The sequence below is a fragment of the Myotis daubentonii genome, chromosome X (assembly GCF_963259705.1).
Source record: "Myotis daubentonii chromosome X, mMyoDau2.1, whole genome shotgun sequence".
Lineage (NCBI taxonomy): Eukaryota > Metazoa > Chordata > Mammalia > Chiroptera > Vespertilionidae > Myotis > Myotis daubentonii.
In genome coordinates, this window is record NC_081861.1 from 31,477,725 (window position 1) to 31,494,410 (window position 16,686).

The window sequence follows — 16,686 nt, forward strand, 5'->3', positions numbered from 1 at the left end:
AAAATCATTCATAATGACTGCACAGTATTCCACTTATAAATGTACTGTACAATATTTTGCCAAATAATTCTTCTTGAATATCTAAGTTGTTTCAATTTGGTTTCTCCCTTCGCTGCACTCTGTCATAAGTCCCAATATTGTTCCAAGAATTTACTTTGGGTACATGCAAGAATCCCAAATTATTCTCCAAATTCCACCTTATAATAACTTTTATGTAGACCTAAAGAAATTATCTGGCTAGCATTACACCAGAGCCTATGATTGACAATACCTCCTTATAAACTCAGAGGGAACACTGTAGAGACAGATGGCAAAAATATTTCTCAGTCATTTTCTCAGTATGATTTCTACTGTCAATGAGAAAGCCCTGTGAGGGACAGAGAATTTAAAAAAGGTGAAGTGAAAAGATGAGGTTTGGAGCAAGACAAGTTGAGATTTGAATATGGCTTCTGTCACTCATTAGCTAGGGGACTTAGATGAGTTATTTAGTCTTCTAAATCTCTGTCTTCTGATATGTAAAATAGGGATACTAGCATTTGTTTCATAAAATTCCCAGTAGTATTAGCATTCTAATATGTAAAGAATCTAGAACAGTGCCTGACACAATAGTGGGTGCTCAAAAAATGGTAGATGTACACAAGCTATTACCATTACTTTTCCTTAACATACAGAACACTGAGGAAATATCACCTTTTATAAAATGCCACTATTGTAAATGTGTTCAAGAAGAACGGTGAGAAAGCTTACTGATATAAACAGGATGGTTACTGAAGCTGTAAGCAAGATACTATTACCAGAATATTTTTTACCAGTTTCTGAAGAACACTAACCGTGGGATCACAATGTGGTTTTAAGTCATGCTGTGATTTTGATGATAAACTTCAGATACAGCCTCAGAGAAGGAACACCAAGCCCTTGACTTCGCCTTTATGAACTTTATAAAAACATTTAATACCACCATTGGACATGCATTCTGCTGGCTACTAAACAAGTTTGGCTATGAAAAATGACTATGGGATAACTTCTACAATATCCATAATTTGACAAAATGGATATATTGTCCAGTAGACTAGGATTTATTTTAAGGCTCCCAAATATGGCCCCAAGGTTCTTTATAAAATGTTGCTTTGTTCTCCAACTTCAATGGGGCAGAGCAATTAAAGACCATGTCAAATGAAAAGACAAGAAAGGAAAATAGTAGCAGATAGAGCAAGGTGTTGAGAAGGATCAGAACCCAGGTGACTCTTGTTCTGTTTTAAATCATTTTTTTATTTTCAATTACAGTTGACATACATCATTATATTAGTTTCAGGTGTATATCCCAGTGACCAGACATTACATAACTTAATAAGTGATCACCCCCAAAAACCCTGCACTGGTCCAGTTCCACGCCTAGTTATTGGAATATTATTGGTTATAGTCCCTATGCTGTACTTTACATCTCATGACTATTCTGTAACTACCAATTTGTACTTCTTAATCCCTTCCAGGTGATTTTTTGAACAAAGTCTACAGATCATGAATTTTAGGCAGATTTGCAAATAAGGTAGCACATGCTCTGTAAATAGCAGCTGTTGCCACAAGCCAAAGGGCAATATTTACATGAATCCTGTCTCAAGGTCTATGGATCAAGCTTTGACCTTTCCAGCCAAACTCAGAGACTTGGTAGCACTTTCAGTCATGTCATCTTGAAAAGAAAGGATCCACATCATACACACATGGAAAATTGCCAATGTACAAATATATTCTACCCCCCAAAATTAATTTCTAAATTTTCGTTTTGGAACTTGGAACACATGTTTGCACAGAAAAGGTGTTATAAAAGGAAGTGACTTTCCTAGATTTCCTCATAAGAGTACATTTAGCCCACAGTGTAACTGAAATACTGTGCATTGGCCCTGAGAAATACAATGGAATGAAGTACCCTTGCAAGCAGCAACACATCAACACACAACAAATATTTCTTGAGCTTTTCCCTTTGAAGCCCCAGGCAATGAAAAGGGAATTCAATCCTCCCATAGCTGCTGTTTGCTGAAAAAGAAATTCTCTACTGTCCTTGTCTGTAAGGGTCCTTCTCAAGTCAGGTGGATGCATGCGTTTCAGCATCCCTCTTTTTCAGTGCTTCTTGAACTTTCTCATCAAAGAACCCTTAATGACTGAGAAGATTGAATAGGTAGTGGGGAAAGGGCAGAATGTCTAACTGGAAGTCTCTCAAGCTTTTGTTTGGAGAAACTTCAATCTGTGCAGTGCATTCCTTGACACATCTGCACACTTTAATAGAAAAAAAGTGTTTAAAACAGTTAAGAGAGTTGATTCCGTCCCACTTTTTGACTAAAGTTGATGCTCCAGAAATATGAACCATTTTTATACTGATACTCACTGTACCTGTTGGACAGTATGCTTGTGTACTTCAGGACGAAAAACAAGGGCATCAGGGGGAAGATGTGAGGTAAATGAGTTCTTTTTTTTTTCCTTCCTCAATCCTTCCACCCCCTCTCTCCACCCCCACTAGAGCTGCCTGCCTGCTCTCTATGGACAAGGAAAACAGTGTGGCGATTGCCAGGGATGGAGGGGGGTGGGGGAGATAGAATAGAGTATGGGGGGAGGGTTTAATGGTAATGGGGAAAAATAAAATAAAAAAAATAAAAAAATAAAGTAGATGAGAACACAATGAAAGTAAAATCAGAGCAAAGCTAGCTAGCGCCACCAGCCTCTCCTTTCCCCTATCAGAAACACATTCCTTCAATAACCAGTGTCTTGCTCATAGCCTTTTCTCTGCAAAATCAGTCCCAGGACAGGATCTCACTCTCAGGAAGGTGTAAATGACCAATAATAGCTAAAATGTCACACTTTTTTTTAAATATTAAGAGTCACAACTTTAAACCAAAAAGGAATTTACGGTATTATCTCCAGGAAAAAGGGATATATTTGAGGGGGGGGGGGGCAGCAACTGTGTGCCTTTCTGCTTTTTGCAGAATTCACACTTGATTTCAAATTAGTAATTTACCAAGGAGTGTTGAGGGAAATTAATCATGATTTCTTTACACTTTGGAAAGTATTTGCTTCATTTTGGAAATTATAGGTTTTGTGACTGTTTGCTATGTTTTTCTCTCTTTTGTCTCTGAAATGTAAAAACTAGGAGGTAAATCTCCCCGTTATTGATAAAAATAAAGGGCCAGGAGAAATAGAAACGGCAATATTTAATAATTGATATTTGCACACTGTTGCACCCTTAACAAAATGCTTTTATATTCGTGATCATGTATATTTTTGGCACTGAATTATTACTAAATAATAACGAGTATACAAATAGAACACCCGCCAAAATATCACAGTAATTCAATCTAATTGTTAACTTTAGGCACTTACCATGAGTTGCCCAGGTTCTGTGGGGACCTTGACCTTGCCCCCAGGATTTTTACAGTTCAGTCGTTATGGCAAAAGAAAGGCATATTGGCTATTTGAGAGGTATGAGTTGAAAATAGAACACATATGCGTAAAACCCAAGAGTCATTTTTGCCTTGGAAGTGAATGTTTGCCGCTCCAATGGAGATTCAAGGAGTGCTTTTCCTTGTGCAGAATGTACAGAGGTGGGAATAAGCACCACCGATCCCCTCTTGGACCAGGGAAAGGGCAGTCCGGGGGGAGGAGGAGGGAGGGAGGAGATTCTGTGTTTTACAAATGGTGAGAAAGACCTTCGCCAGCACAGTTATAAACAGAGGAAAAGTTCTTTGTGCAGGAAGGGGAAAGCACCTCGATGTACAAAGAGCAGATTTAAGGGAAAGAGGTTTCCTTGTGCACACATCTGCGAGGGGAGCTCAGGCTGACTGTTGGGGGCTTCTGGGAATGGAGGCTTGAAGGGGGCTGGGGGTTGTGGGTTCCCGCCTCCACCCCAGTCCATGTCCCGTACTCAGGCAACAGTTGGTCGTGCAGGGCCAGCTCGGGCTCGGAGTGGGGAGGGGGAGTCTCGCGATCGTTGAGGGGGGGGTGGGGAAAAAGGGGAGGGTGATGGGGGGGGAGGCCATGACGTAGGGTGGGTGGACGGAAGTGGGGCAGGGTTGAGGGTTATTTAAAGAAGGGGGGCCGAGCGCAGGGGTTGGAAGCGGAGTGATTCCCCACCCCTGCTCCATCCAGCTCTTTCCAGTGCAGCCTGTGCCGCCGCCCAGGAGCCCTCGTCGCTTCCTCGCCTCTGCCTCTCTGCTTTTCCCGCTCCAACGCCATGGAGCAGGACACCGCCGCAGTGGCAGCCGCCGTGGCAGCCTCGGATGCGACCTCCACAGTCGTGGTCGTAGAGGACGAGCAGGGGCCGTCCACCTTTAAGGAGGAGGGAGCGGCCGCCGCGGCCGCGGAAGCCACCGTGGCCACGGAGCAGAGCGAGAAGAAGGAGGTAAATCGTAAGGGGGTGTGTGTGTGGGGGGGGGGGGGAAGTGGGGGGTGGAGAGAGATCCCGTGCCGGCCACTCGGAGGGCCCATGACCCCGACCTTTTTGCGCCGACAGGTACCCACGAGCTCGGGGGGATGGGGGTCGCAGGCGCGGAGTGGGGTGGGGGCGGCGGCACAGTCTATAGCGATCGCTCCCCTCCCCCTTCTCTTCTCGCCGCCTGGAGGGCGGGGGCGGGGCTGGGGCGCGGGCGCTGCGCGGGGTGCAGGGCGCCGTTATCCCAGGGCTCGGGGGCTCGGGAGCCCCTTTGCAGCCCCCAGCCCCCTTCGCATTCCCGGAACTGGGGTAACGCGCGGGGTGGGGGATGGGGCCGTGCAGGAACCAGCCTCCGCCTCTCCCTCTCCTCTCGCTCGCTCTCCCCCTCTTCCCGTCGGCCTCTGCCTGGGAAATCTGGGCCCTTCAATCCCACACTCGCGCTAAAGGGGTTTTGCTGGGGCTTATTTTTTCAAATTTGAATTTCAAGGTGCCAGTGGTTGGGAGGCAGAGGACGATCGGGGAGACTTTTACTGCCCTGATGGGCAATGTTGGCCTTTTGGGTGGCAGGGGAAAAAACCACATCCCTTGTTCGGTGGGTCCCCGCCTGCTGAGGTGGGGGGGTGTCACCCCGAGAAAAGGAGGTCTCTGAGTCGGACCCCCTCCCGCCCCAGTTCAAATCCCAAACTGAGGAACCCTGGACGCTGGGCTTAGGAAAATTTCCAACGTGTGCACCCTCACCCTCTCCTGCCCCGCCCCCAACGGTTTAGTGTTTCACTCCAGGGCCACCCAAATGGTCCCCCAATCCGGCCCCAAGCATTTCGGGTTTCTTCCTCCCTCTCCTAGTAGACGCTGCTGGCTCCTGGACACAGGCAGGTTAAAAAAAATTTTTTTTTAAACCCAGCTTCGCCAGGATGAGCTGCTGCTAATATGCACGAGGGGACTGCTCAGACACGTATTAAAGCCAAATCCAGAAAATATGTATTATCTCCATAAGGCGTATTTCATGTGGATCGAGACTTGCAAATAAAACTATGAAAGGAATTGCAAAATTGAGATAGAAATTGGATGTGGCATAAGGATTTTTGATGTATAAAACATTGTAGAATAGATAATTTATGGGTGGATTTTTCCCCCGTTTATGAATAGACATCACAATTTAAAAAACGGTGGGTAATTAAAATTATGGTTAAGAGATCTCAGTGGCTTTGTCTGAACCATTATATCAGACTACGACCAAATGAAAAGCTTTTGAGGGAAATTTACATCTTTTGCTATGAATTAGAATAATTTTAAATTCAGCAGTTGCTTAAGTGACATACTTTACTGTTACAAGGTTGACTAAACAGAAAGACAATTGTGCTAAATGAAAACAGTAGAAAACATGCATTTTAAGATCCATGTGATACTTGGATCAGTAAGACAATATTGATGATTAAAGCTGGGCTAAGTACCAAGTGTCAATATAAATCAAATGTTGGGAAATCCAGAAACCCATCTAATATGTCTTTTATTCCCCAGGCTGGGCAAATGTAACTGCTAAACTGCCTTTTGTATGACTGTAAAGGTTGTTGAATTTCCATGTTGTATACATTCTTTGAATTGTGAAAAGAATGAGAATCAATGAAAATAGCCTGTATAATAAACACTGAGTTGATATACATTCAAGAGCTCTGTAGCCTCATCAGAAAGTGCCTTAATTATGGAACCTTATTTGTCCACTCAGCGTAGGGAAGTGAGATGCTGCATGGCAGGAACTTTCTGGGTATCTGAAGTTGACTACTTTACTCATTACATCGTTTTATTTTTATTTTAAAATTCCCTTGACATTTAAATAGTACCAAAACATCTACTTAAGTTTTTTTTTCTCTCATTTGTACCATTTCTTCAAATAAACTAATTTGGTAACCCCCCCAAAACAAAACAAAACAAAACACTAAATATATTACACATTACCTTGACTCCTTAAATGATGTACTAACAGTGCAAATTAACCTTTTCCTCATGTTCATCAATTATTGTACTCTATACAAAGGCATTTAAGATCTAAGAGGTTGTTTCCCTCAATTAAGTAACCACCTCCCAGACAGTTTCAGTATTGTTGATTTTTCAATAATTTCTCAGCCTCCTCCCTCAATTGTCAGGCTGTTAGCTATCACTTTTTAAATACTTCATCTACTTTCGTTAGAATTTTTTATGATAATGGATGTAGATGTAAAAGATCAACAGTAACTGTAAAATACAAAAATACAATTATTGCAGCAGGGAGAGGGAAATAGTTACACCTGAACACCAAGGAAAAGGGACATTACTGTGGTGGAAGTCATATTTTAGTCCTGGGGTCCTGCCATGCCTTCTTAATGTTGACAGTGTGCCTTCTTCTAGGGGTCTTTCTCATGCCATTTGCTGCTGTTTTTATTCTCTGTACTATGGGAAGCCAGATTATTAAGCTTGCTAAGAATTGTATATCAAATAAAAGAAAATAGGCTCTGAATGAGGGCATTTTCATGATGCATAAAGTAGATGAGATTTAGTGGATTGACTTGTGACATTTAGCTACAGAGAGGTACTTTTGCTTATCTTCTGGTTCTTCAGCTTTTTGAAGATAGGTATTTTTGCTTACCTTCTGGTTTTTAAACATTTTTTGATGTAAGTGATAGTTGGATAACTTCACTGCTAGATAATCTGTAAACTGGAGCTGGTATTTTTGGTAATAAAAACATCAAGAAAAAGGTCATGATCTTTTAAGACAAGGCATCTTGATGACTTTAAGCTGCATTCTCCTGGCATCTCAATTACCAGATGATAAAATCCATAAGGAATTTATTAGAATAGCACAGCCACTTTTTATCTTTTCTTGTATGAGAGGCATATTTTTGAAAACACACGTATACAAATAAGAAGGTGTAGAGGGTAGGTTTAGAATTTCTTGTGGAAGATAGTGCCAATTAAGTAATTGCCCACAGCTTTTAATAGCACTGTTCAAGATTAGGAATTTTAATTAGCATATAATTAAAATTTTATGGTATTTTACTGCAAGGTAAGCACAAAAAAGTAATGAGTAAAATGTTTTTCTAATATTAAAGCCTTAATTTTTTATAAATCCCACATTATTACATATATATTATTTGTATATATGAGGTAAAGTAATTTTCACTGTTTTGAAATTTGAAAATGACTTCATATAGCTTTTCAAGGAATAATAAAAGTGTGGGGTTTGTTACCCAATTCTCCTTTAATTGTCGCTTTGAAAATACAAAAGGACTTATAGTATATGTGACATTTTAAAAGTGTGTGGTTGAGGGGATTTTAGCAGTTTTCTGTTCTTATCTATCCAGGATTACATTCAAAACACCTCATACTAGTATAGATTATATATATGATGCTATAAATCAAGATGGCTGTTATTTGGATTAAGAATAACTGAACAATATCAGATCAGTGCTCCAAAGTAGAACCATGACCAGGATCAAATCTCCTGATTTTTGTTTGGATTAACACAATAGAAATTTTAGTAAATCTTGGAAGATATGTACAATAAATATTGGAGCCATGTTTTTCTTATGTTTAAGGTTGCATTCTGTTTTTGATTTATGCTCTCGGTTTTCAGGAAAAGGTTGACAAAAAACCATGATAAAATGAACATAATTTATTTTGTTTTCACAAACAGATTTGTATTTTGACTTGTGCAGTCTGTGTTAAAATTGAAATACTCTCAGATTTGGTACCAATGGGTAGATTTATGATTTTACTATTTTATTTCTTGATTTCTTGCAGGGAAGGACTTGTATTCTATATATGGATTTATATTTACAAGTACAAGTTTGTCTTTACAAAGCATAGAATGCATGAGATAAGCCCCCAGATAATTTCAGTATTTTTAAATGAAATTAAAGCTGATTTTTTTTTTAGTTTTCACTAAATTACAATGTTTTAAATACCAAAGGTTAATAGTTAATAGCCCTGAAAAACTGCTTCTACAAAATATTTAAGTAATATAAATAGTTAAAATAGTTTTCTTTCCATTTGGAGAAAACATAAGCCAAAAGTTTTAAACTGTACTAATTGATTATTTTAAATATAAATGATCAATTATATTACATTAAGAAGTTTAAATATTCTAAATAGAATATGGAAACAATAAGACATAGTGTCTTTTCAGGAACAGAAACCACATTTTTTTTATTTCTTCTGAAACTCTGGCTTGTTTCCAATACTAACATAAAGTGTTAGTATTAATATTTACTTTCCTTGAATTCTTTGGTTTGTGGTTGATAAGTATATTCTAGATTTATTATTTTATTATTTTAAGTATATTCTAGATTTTAAATCTTCTATTCAATGATTAAATTTTCTTATGTTTTAAATGAAAAAATAGGCGAAATGGTTCAATGTTTCTTCTTTTGTTTTTTAAATATGTTTTTATTGATTTTTAGAGAGAGAGGGATAGGGAAAGAGAGGGAAAGGAAGAGAGGGAGAGAGAAAGAGTGGGAAAGAGGGAGAAAGAGAGAGAGGAAGAAAGAAACCTTGATTGGCTGCCTCCTGCATGCCCCCTACTGGGGATAGAGCGGAAACCAGGGCATGTGCCCAGCAACCTCTCCCGGCAAGGGTTGGTGGTCAACCAACTGAACCACAGGGGGCCAGGGCTCTCCTTTTGGTTTTTATTTTATTTAATATTGTTGCTGTGGCTTTCACAATTTTTTGGATTTTTTTTATTTGACTTCAGGTGGATTAATCATAAGCCCTGCTTCATGACATGCTGTTATCATTGGTCCATGCATGGCTCTTATTTATTTATTTATTTATTTATTTATTTAGTATTTAAGTAATTTTTGCTTTCTTCACATGAGAATGTTGATCACTTTTAAGGCCTTGCTTTGCAATTTGATGATTTATTTTCTTTGAAATTCTAGAAAAGCGTTTCTCCATTTCAACTCAAAATTGCTGCTAAAGTTTCTAAATCTGAAAAGGAAATGGACCCAGAATATGAAGAGAAAATGGTAAATATTCTTGGGTAGGATAGTGAATACTGTAGTTGATTTTTATAGAGGAGAAGTGAAAGATTAAAAAATACATGTGTATATATAATGAGTACAAAATCATAGATTTTAGAATTGGATTTTTTGTTGAATAAATGAATTTCCACATTCTCAGATGAGGAAATAAAAGAGCAGAGAAACTATGGAATATTTGGGACTAGAAGCCACAGCTCTTCATTTTTGTTCAGTGCTCTTTACCCCATAATAAGGTGTTTTGTGCTAGAAGTACTTTATTCACTAAGTGAAAATACCTGTGTCAATATCAATATGGCTGAAAGAAAGCAGGTCACAAAGCCAGACATATTTTTTGCTCCCTCTCTCCATTGCTTTGGATTTATGAATGCTACACATTATGAAACATGTAATATGGTAATATGTCTTCTGAAGGGAAGGATATTTCCCAGTGCGTGAAAATATTACATGTTTTAGCAATATAATCTTAATTTATGCTCACCTACTGCTTTGTTTTACATTTAATTATTTAATTTTTAGTCACTAAAATCCATATTTTAGGTTTAATTTAACTATAAATTTTTATGCTTGGGATTTTTTAAGACCAGTGAATTTGGTGGACTCAAAGAGAAATTAACAGGTAGTTGGAACTGAGTTTTTTTTTGTTGAGGGGTTGTTTTTGCAGTGATATTTTAAAAATAAATAGATGTGAAATGCGTTTTTTGGTGCTTCATAGTGATTTTATAAAAGTCCATTCCTTAATGTTTAAGGCCATAGCTAAGATAAACAGTTAATGTTTTAACAACTCAAAAAACAACATTCCAGTGAGGATAACATAAAATGAAAAGGTTTTGGCCTCCTTCCAGCTACCGGTCTGAATATATTTGTCTAATTCTTGTATTTATGTTAATGATCTCTTGTAAGTTTCTGGTGTTATTAATTATGCATTCTTGATTAGCAATCAAATATTCTCTACCCTGTGAATAAAATAATCATAATTTTTTCTTTATCTGGAATGAAACATCCATCTTTTGGTCTTTTAAGAATTTTTACTGAAAAAAGTTTTATTGCATTTACATGGTACAAGTTCTATGATCTTTTACAATGTATTGAGAAATTATATATCAATTTTCCGTAGTAAATATACTATTTCATGTGTGTGTGTGTGTGTGTATGTATGTATGTACTTTCCTACAAATCCTGCTTACTTTGAGGGGGGGGGAACTTTATATACTGTTAGCATAAAACATAATTTTCCAGATCATTGTAATTGAAGAGAAAAATGTTTATTGCATTATTGTACCATACCATTGAAAATGTTTTGAGACAAGGTGACACTGGATTCTAAGATTACAGTTATTTCTAGAAGCAGCTTGAAAATTCTTAAGAGTTCAATTTATATATATAATGTTTAATTTACATTTTCATATCTGGGAAACATGATATATTATGATAATTTTGTTAACTGTTCGAGAAAAAATCATTATGGTTTGGTAAGAGGATTTGCTTTCTGACCACAACTCTTTAAACAGGGTACTTCTTATTGGGGGTATTTACTAAGTCTGGCAGATCATTTGGCTTCTGTTCAAAATATTTGAAAGTACCATTATCAGATTTGGCTACCTACTAGTTGTGGGAGCTTGAGCCAAGTTATTTACTCTCTCTGTACCTCAGTTTTATCATCTATAACAGGGGAAAATACTAGTACCTATCTCATAGGTTTATTAAGAGAATTAAATGGGTTAGTATGTTTAAAGCTTAGAGCAGTACAAATTAAGTACAGTCTAAGTGTTTATTAAGTAAATTTGAATGAATAAAAAAGAAAATCATTACTTTTTATTTTGTTTTGTGAACTAGAAAGCAGACCGAGCGAAGAGATTTGAATTTTTACTGAAGCAGACAGAACTTTTTGCACATTTCATTCAACCTTCAGCACAGAAATCTCCAACATCTCCTCTAAACATGAAATTGGGACGCCCTCGAATAAAGAAAGAGGACAAGCAGAGCTTAATTTCTGCTGGAGAGTATGTTGACATCTCTCCCTACTTTCTTCTCTTCCTCTTCCTCCTGTTCCCCCTTCTCCCTCTCCTCATACAATCCTTTCCCTCTTCACATATGCAGTATAATCTTATGTTAAAAAAGTAAGGTTATTGTTAGTACAGATATGTTTCATAGGCAATAATATTTTTTTCTCACTAGTAGTTAATCCGTAAAAATGTAGGTTGGTTCTACCCACTTCTGAGCAAGATCCTAGGTAACGCATTGTTTTTTTTTTTTTTCATAAAGGATATTAGCAATGTATACTGACTTACTTGACACCTTAGATTTGGGTTGAATATGAAGGTGTTTCTTTTTTCATCCCAGCTACCGCCACAGGCGCACGGAGCAAGAGGAGGATGAAGAGCTACTCTCAGAGAGCCGGAAGGCATCTAACGTGTGTGTTAGGTTTGAGGTGTCACCTTCATGTGAGTACTTCATCATTATTTTTCTAATTTGGTTTTAGAAAAATTGTACCTGATTGTATTAATGAAAGTATGAGATATCCTTTTTTTTTTGCAGATGTGAAAGGAGGACTACTGAGAGATTATCAGATTCGAGGACTGAACTGGTTGATTTCTTTGTATGAAAATGGAATCAATGGTATTTTGGCCGATGAAATGGTAAGGAGTTGGTAGCCAAAAATGCATTCTCAGTTATCAATAATTTTTTTGTAAATTTGAAATAGCTGAGCTGATTTTATTTAGTTATTATAGCATGAAAGGGATTTGTAAAGTCAAGAATGGCTTCTTTAAAAGTAACCTTTAGAACATATATGTCGCTGGCCATAAACTTGTTTTTTTAAAAGTATGTTTTTATTGATTTTAGAGAGACAGAGGAAGGAGAGGGAGAGAGAAACATCCATGAAAGAGAACCATCGATTGGCTGCCTCCTGCACGCCCTCTACTGGGGATCGAGCCCACAACCTGGGCATATGCCCTGACTAGGAATGGAACTGGGGGACCTCTAGGTCCATGTGAGGACACTCAACCAAGTGAGCCACACAGGCCAGGGCTAGCCACAAAATTCTTATTGAGAGTTGCTCAAATGGTATTTTAAAAAAACCACACAACAAAAAACCCTCCTTGTACTTTTGTTTTTGTTTGCACTTTGGCTTCCAGGAAGCTCAGAGCCAAAATGAATGCCAGAATGGAGCATCTGTGTTAACCTTTAATGGTCTGCTTATTGTGTGTCCTTTGTTCCTTATCCTATTCTTTACCTTTTAGTCTTATTTTCCTTGATCCCTCTTTATTTCTATTTCACTATTAATTTCCGTTCCATGTTTTCATCACAGGCCACCTGAAACGAGTTTTCATTGTAGGCTATCTGAATTCATTTGGGGAATGAGGCAGGGTGTATAAGCCAAACACTAAATGAATGAATAAATAAACCAAACAATAAACAAATGAATGCATGCATGAATGAATGTAAATGCCTCCATGTGTGAGCAACCAGAAAGTGAATAGATGGAATAAAGAACAAAATAGTAAAGAGCAATGTTGAGTCTTGACAGTTGAGTGCCAGGTGGGGGTCAGGAAGTAAGCCACGAAATGACATATAAATAAAATGATCAAAGATAAAAAGTAAGGCTATTTAAGATGCTAATTTAGCTGTTCAGGGGAGTATCTAAAGGCCTAGATTGGTATTTTAAGACCAAAGGAATAAGATGAGATTTAAGAGAGGACAAGGAGAGTTCTAGATCTATATGACCCAGTGAGACTCATTTACCTAACTACTCTGAAGAGTCTTCATATTGAACTTATACTGACACAAGATATGATTTAATTACTAAAAGGGAAAGATACTTTAAGGAATATAGAAAAATTGGGCGGGGGGGGGGGAAACAAGAAAAATACTAAAAGTAAGTCATAATTCTGCTACCCAGCAATAACCACATTGAACATTTGGGCATATTTCTTTTCAGTTTTTTCCCCCTTCAGGTGTATTTATTTTGCATAGTTAAGATCGTAGTGTATATATAATTGGGTATTTTTATTTTTTTTCACATTCATATGTATTTTCAACATACTTTAAACATTTTTTTATAAAAATAATTGTTAGCCCTAGCCAGTTTGGCTTAGTGGATAGAGTGTTAGCCTGTGGACTGAAGGGTCCCGGGTCCGATTCCGGTCAAGGGCACATACTCAGGTTGTGGGTTTGATTCCCAGGTTGTGGGCTTGATCCCCAGTAGGGAGTATTCACAAGGCAGCAGATCAGTGATTCTCTCTCCTCATTGATGTTTCTTATCTCTCTCTCCCTCTCCCTCTCTGTCATCAATAAAAATATATTAAAAAATAAAAATAATAAAAATAATTGTTAGTTACTGCATAATAATCCTAGGGAGGTGCTAACCATCATTTTATTCATTTCCTCCCTTATTGCTGGTCATTTGGATCAGTTGATGTAGTGTGCATGTGCATGTACATGTGTGTTATATAATAATGCTATTATGAGAGCCCTTGTAATTTATTCTGTACCTGAAATTATTTTCATAGGTTTTCTAGAAGTGGAGTTAGTTGGTTAAAGAATATAAACATTTTAAGCTTTTGATGTGTAGCGTAGAAAACTGAAGCAGACAGAACTTTTAATTTAGGTTTATAAAAGAAAGTATATATAGTACTTTGCATAGAGATAAAGCCAGAAGTTGTAGGTATGTATGTATGTATGTATGTATGTATGTATGTATGTATTTATTTATTTATTTATTTATTTATTTTTGCCAGAAGTTGTTTTAAAAGGCCATACAGCATAGGACATTGTTCTCTTTCCCATGGTTAAGTGGTGTGTTCTTGGTGCTAAATATATTATTTTTAAAAGTCCACTGGACTGGATAATCTCTAATATCCTTTATGGCTTAAGAGTTCTGTTATGTTCTGTTCTTTTATGGTTCCTTAGGTCTTCAAGGGTGTGAGGTACTTCTACAGAGCCATATGCCCCTTGACATGCATAGTCTGAATATTTCATGCCTGTGTTGTAGTGTTGGGGACAATGGGTAAGAAAGACTGGTATCTAAGCAGGCTGGTAAAATAAATGTGTCTTTGTGAAATACTCAAAATTCTTAATTTTGAAACTGGTAGAAAAAATTATATAGTAGATTTTTTGCTTTTTAGGAGTAAAAGTCTCCTAAATAGAGAGTTGCTTTGTTGAGCAACTTTCTAATTGCAAGTTCTTGGTTTCTTTTTATGCTCACAGTAACTATTGAATTGGTAGGGTTATTCACTTTTAAAAAAGCAAGATTTTTAAACTTTTCCCTATGTGAGATAGTTGACAAATATCTTTTGTAATGTTGTTATTAACAGAATGTTTCATTAAATAAGAAATGTTCATGGATATTTTTTTCCTTATGATGATAATGCAGGGTCTTGGTAAGACTTTACAAACGATTGCTTTGCTTGGTTACCTGAAACATTACCGAAACATTCCTGGACCTCACATGGTTTTAGTTCCAAAGTCTACTTTACACAACTGGATGAATGAATTTAAACGATGGGTCCCATCTCTTCGTGTTATTTGTTTCGTCGGAGACAAGGATGCGAGAGTAAGTGAGAAACAGGTTTATAAAGGCAATCAAGACTAACATATTTCTGAGGTTAAGTTGCATACTATTGCCATAAAGACATTTAAGTTGACTACTACTACAACTAAATAACACTTAATTTGTGCTTACTCAGGCTCTGTTTCAGTGCTTTTTAAAAATATACATATTTCATTCTCACAACACTCTTATGTGGTAGATGTATTACTTAATAACAGACAATCCATTATTTTGCTTATCTTCATTTATGGTTTTTCTGTTATTCCTCATCAGAGGATATTTTTTCCATTGGTTTTTAGGGAGAGTGTAAGGGAGGGTGAAAGACAGAAGCATCAATATGAGAGACACATTGATTGATTGCCTCCTGCATATGCCTCAACCCGGGGCCAGGGGTCTAGCCCTTGACCAGAATTGAACCTGAGACCCTTCAGTCCAAGGGCCAATGCTCTAACCATGAGCAAAACTGACTAAAGCTGCATTTACTTTTAAGTAGCTCATTAACTTAAGCATGTTTGAGTTGTACTTTTAAGAGACTTTTTATTTAAAGACGTTATTTTATTGACGGTGTATCTTATCAGTAACTCTTTGTGCTATTTTGACACCAGAAATGGGTAAATTTGCATGACATAAGGTTTTATATTTAAGTTTTTGACTTTTGACTTTGACTGGTATACATGCATGCACATGCACACACACACATATGAATGGAACCTTTTCAGTTTGTACTGAGAGCCTTGTGTTTTGTGTTTATGCATAGACACAGCTTTTAGTTTTGGTCATTGAATAGAAAAATATATGTCTGCATGCATTCTTAGATACGAAACTCTGAGCTCTTGTTTAAATTAGCCTTTTGTCAATGTAATAGGCTACAATTATTTTGGGAGTGTAGAATTATTTAAAAAAATAAATTGTGCAAAAATACAAAAATTAATAATCAGCTTAGAAAGCATATTATTAAACTTTGTCTTTATTTTTCCTAAAGAGAGCATAGTTTAGAGTATGAAGAGTTATTCTGTTTAACATATTTTAGATAGGTTATCAAAATATATACTCAATGGTAGCATAATGAATTATGTAATTTTATTTTTGTCATTTTGCTTGAAGAAAAATGACTTAAATTTATTGAAATTTAATATAAATAATTTTAAATATTGAACTCATACATTTAGAATTATAGACTTGATTTTGCCCTGTGCCTAATATTTCCCAGTAGCAGATTGGTCACTTAGAACTCTTTCTAATCATTACTGTTATTTAATGCAGTGATTTTCAACCTTTTTCTTCTCATGGCACACATAAACTAATTACTAAAATTATGCAGCACACCAAAAAAATATATTATATTTTTTGCCCATCTGACAAAAAACTAAGTATAATTTTGATTCATTCACACCAGATGGCTACTGTTGTGTTGGCTGTTGATTATTAAGTTTTGTCTTTTTGCATAATTCATTATTTTTAATTTGAAAGTCTAAGGGAAAACATTAGTTTTCCCTGACTAAATAGTCAGGTAGTGGATGTTTTAAACATTCTTGGGGCACACTAGTTGAAAATTGCTGATTTAATATTATATTACTACTTATAAAACTTTGTATTTCTAAAGTATTGATTTCTTTTTCCTGCAATGATATCTTGATGAAGATCACAAGCAAAATAGTAATATCTAGAGCAGTGGTTCTCAACCTTCCTAGTGCTGCGATCCTTTAATA

At 36.9% G+C, this 16,686-nt stretch overlaps 1 protein-coding gene across 9 annotated transcripts in view; it reads left to right on the forward strand.

The window, feature by feature from the left end:
• Positions 1–4,057: 4,057 nt before the first annotated feature.
• Positions 4,058–16,686, forward strand: part of SMARCA1 (SWI/SNF related, matrix associated, actin dependent regulator of chromatin, subfamily a, member 1) — an 86,237-nt gene continuing 73,608 nt past the window's right edge. For 8 of the 9 annotated variants that reach the window (XM_059680330.1, XM_059680331.1, XM_059680332.1 and 5 more), the window contains exons 1-6: positions 4,058–4,387; positions 9,328–9,414; positions 11,263–11,429; positions 11,770–11,870; positions 11,965–12,065; positions 14,801–14,980. In XM_059680330.1, coding sequence (XP_059536313.1) covers positions 4,220–4,387; positions 9,328–9,414; positions 11,263–11,429; positions 11,770–11,870; positions 11,965–12,065; positions 14,801–14,980 — 804 coding nt within the window. In that variant the 5' untranslated portion in view covers positions 4,058–4,219. The remainder of the gene's footprint in view (positions 4,388–9,327; positions 9,415–11,262; positions 11,430–11,769; positions 11,871–11,964; positions 12,066–14,800; positions 14,981–16,686) is intronic. The other variant, XM_059680334.1, reaches the window with a different exon arrangement.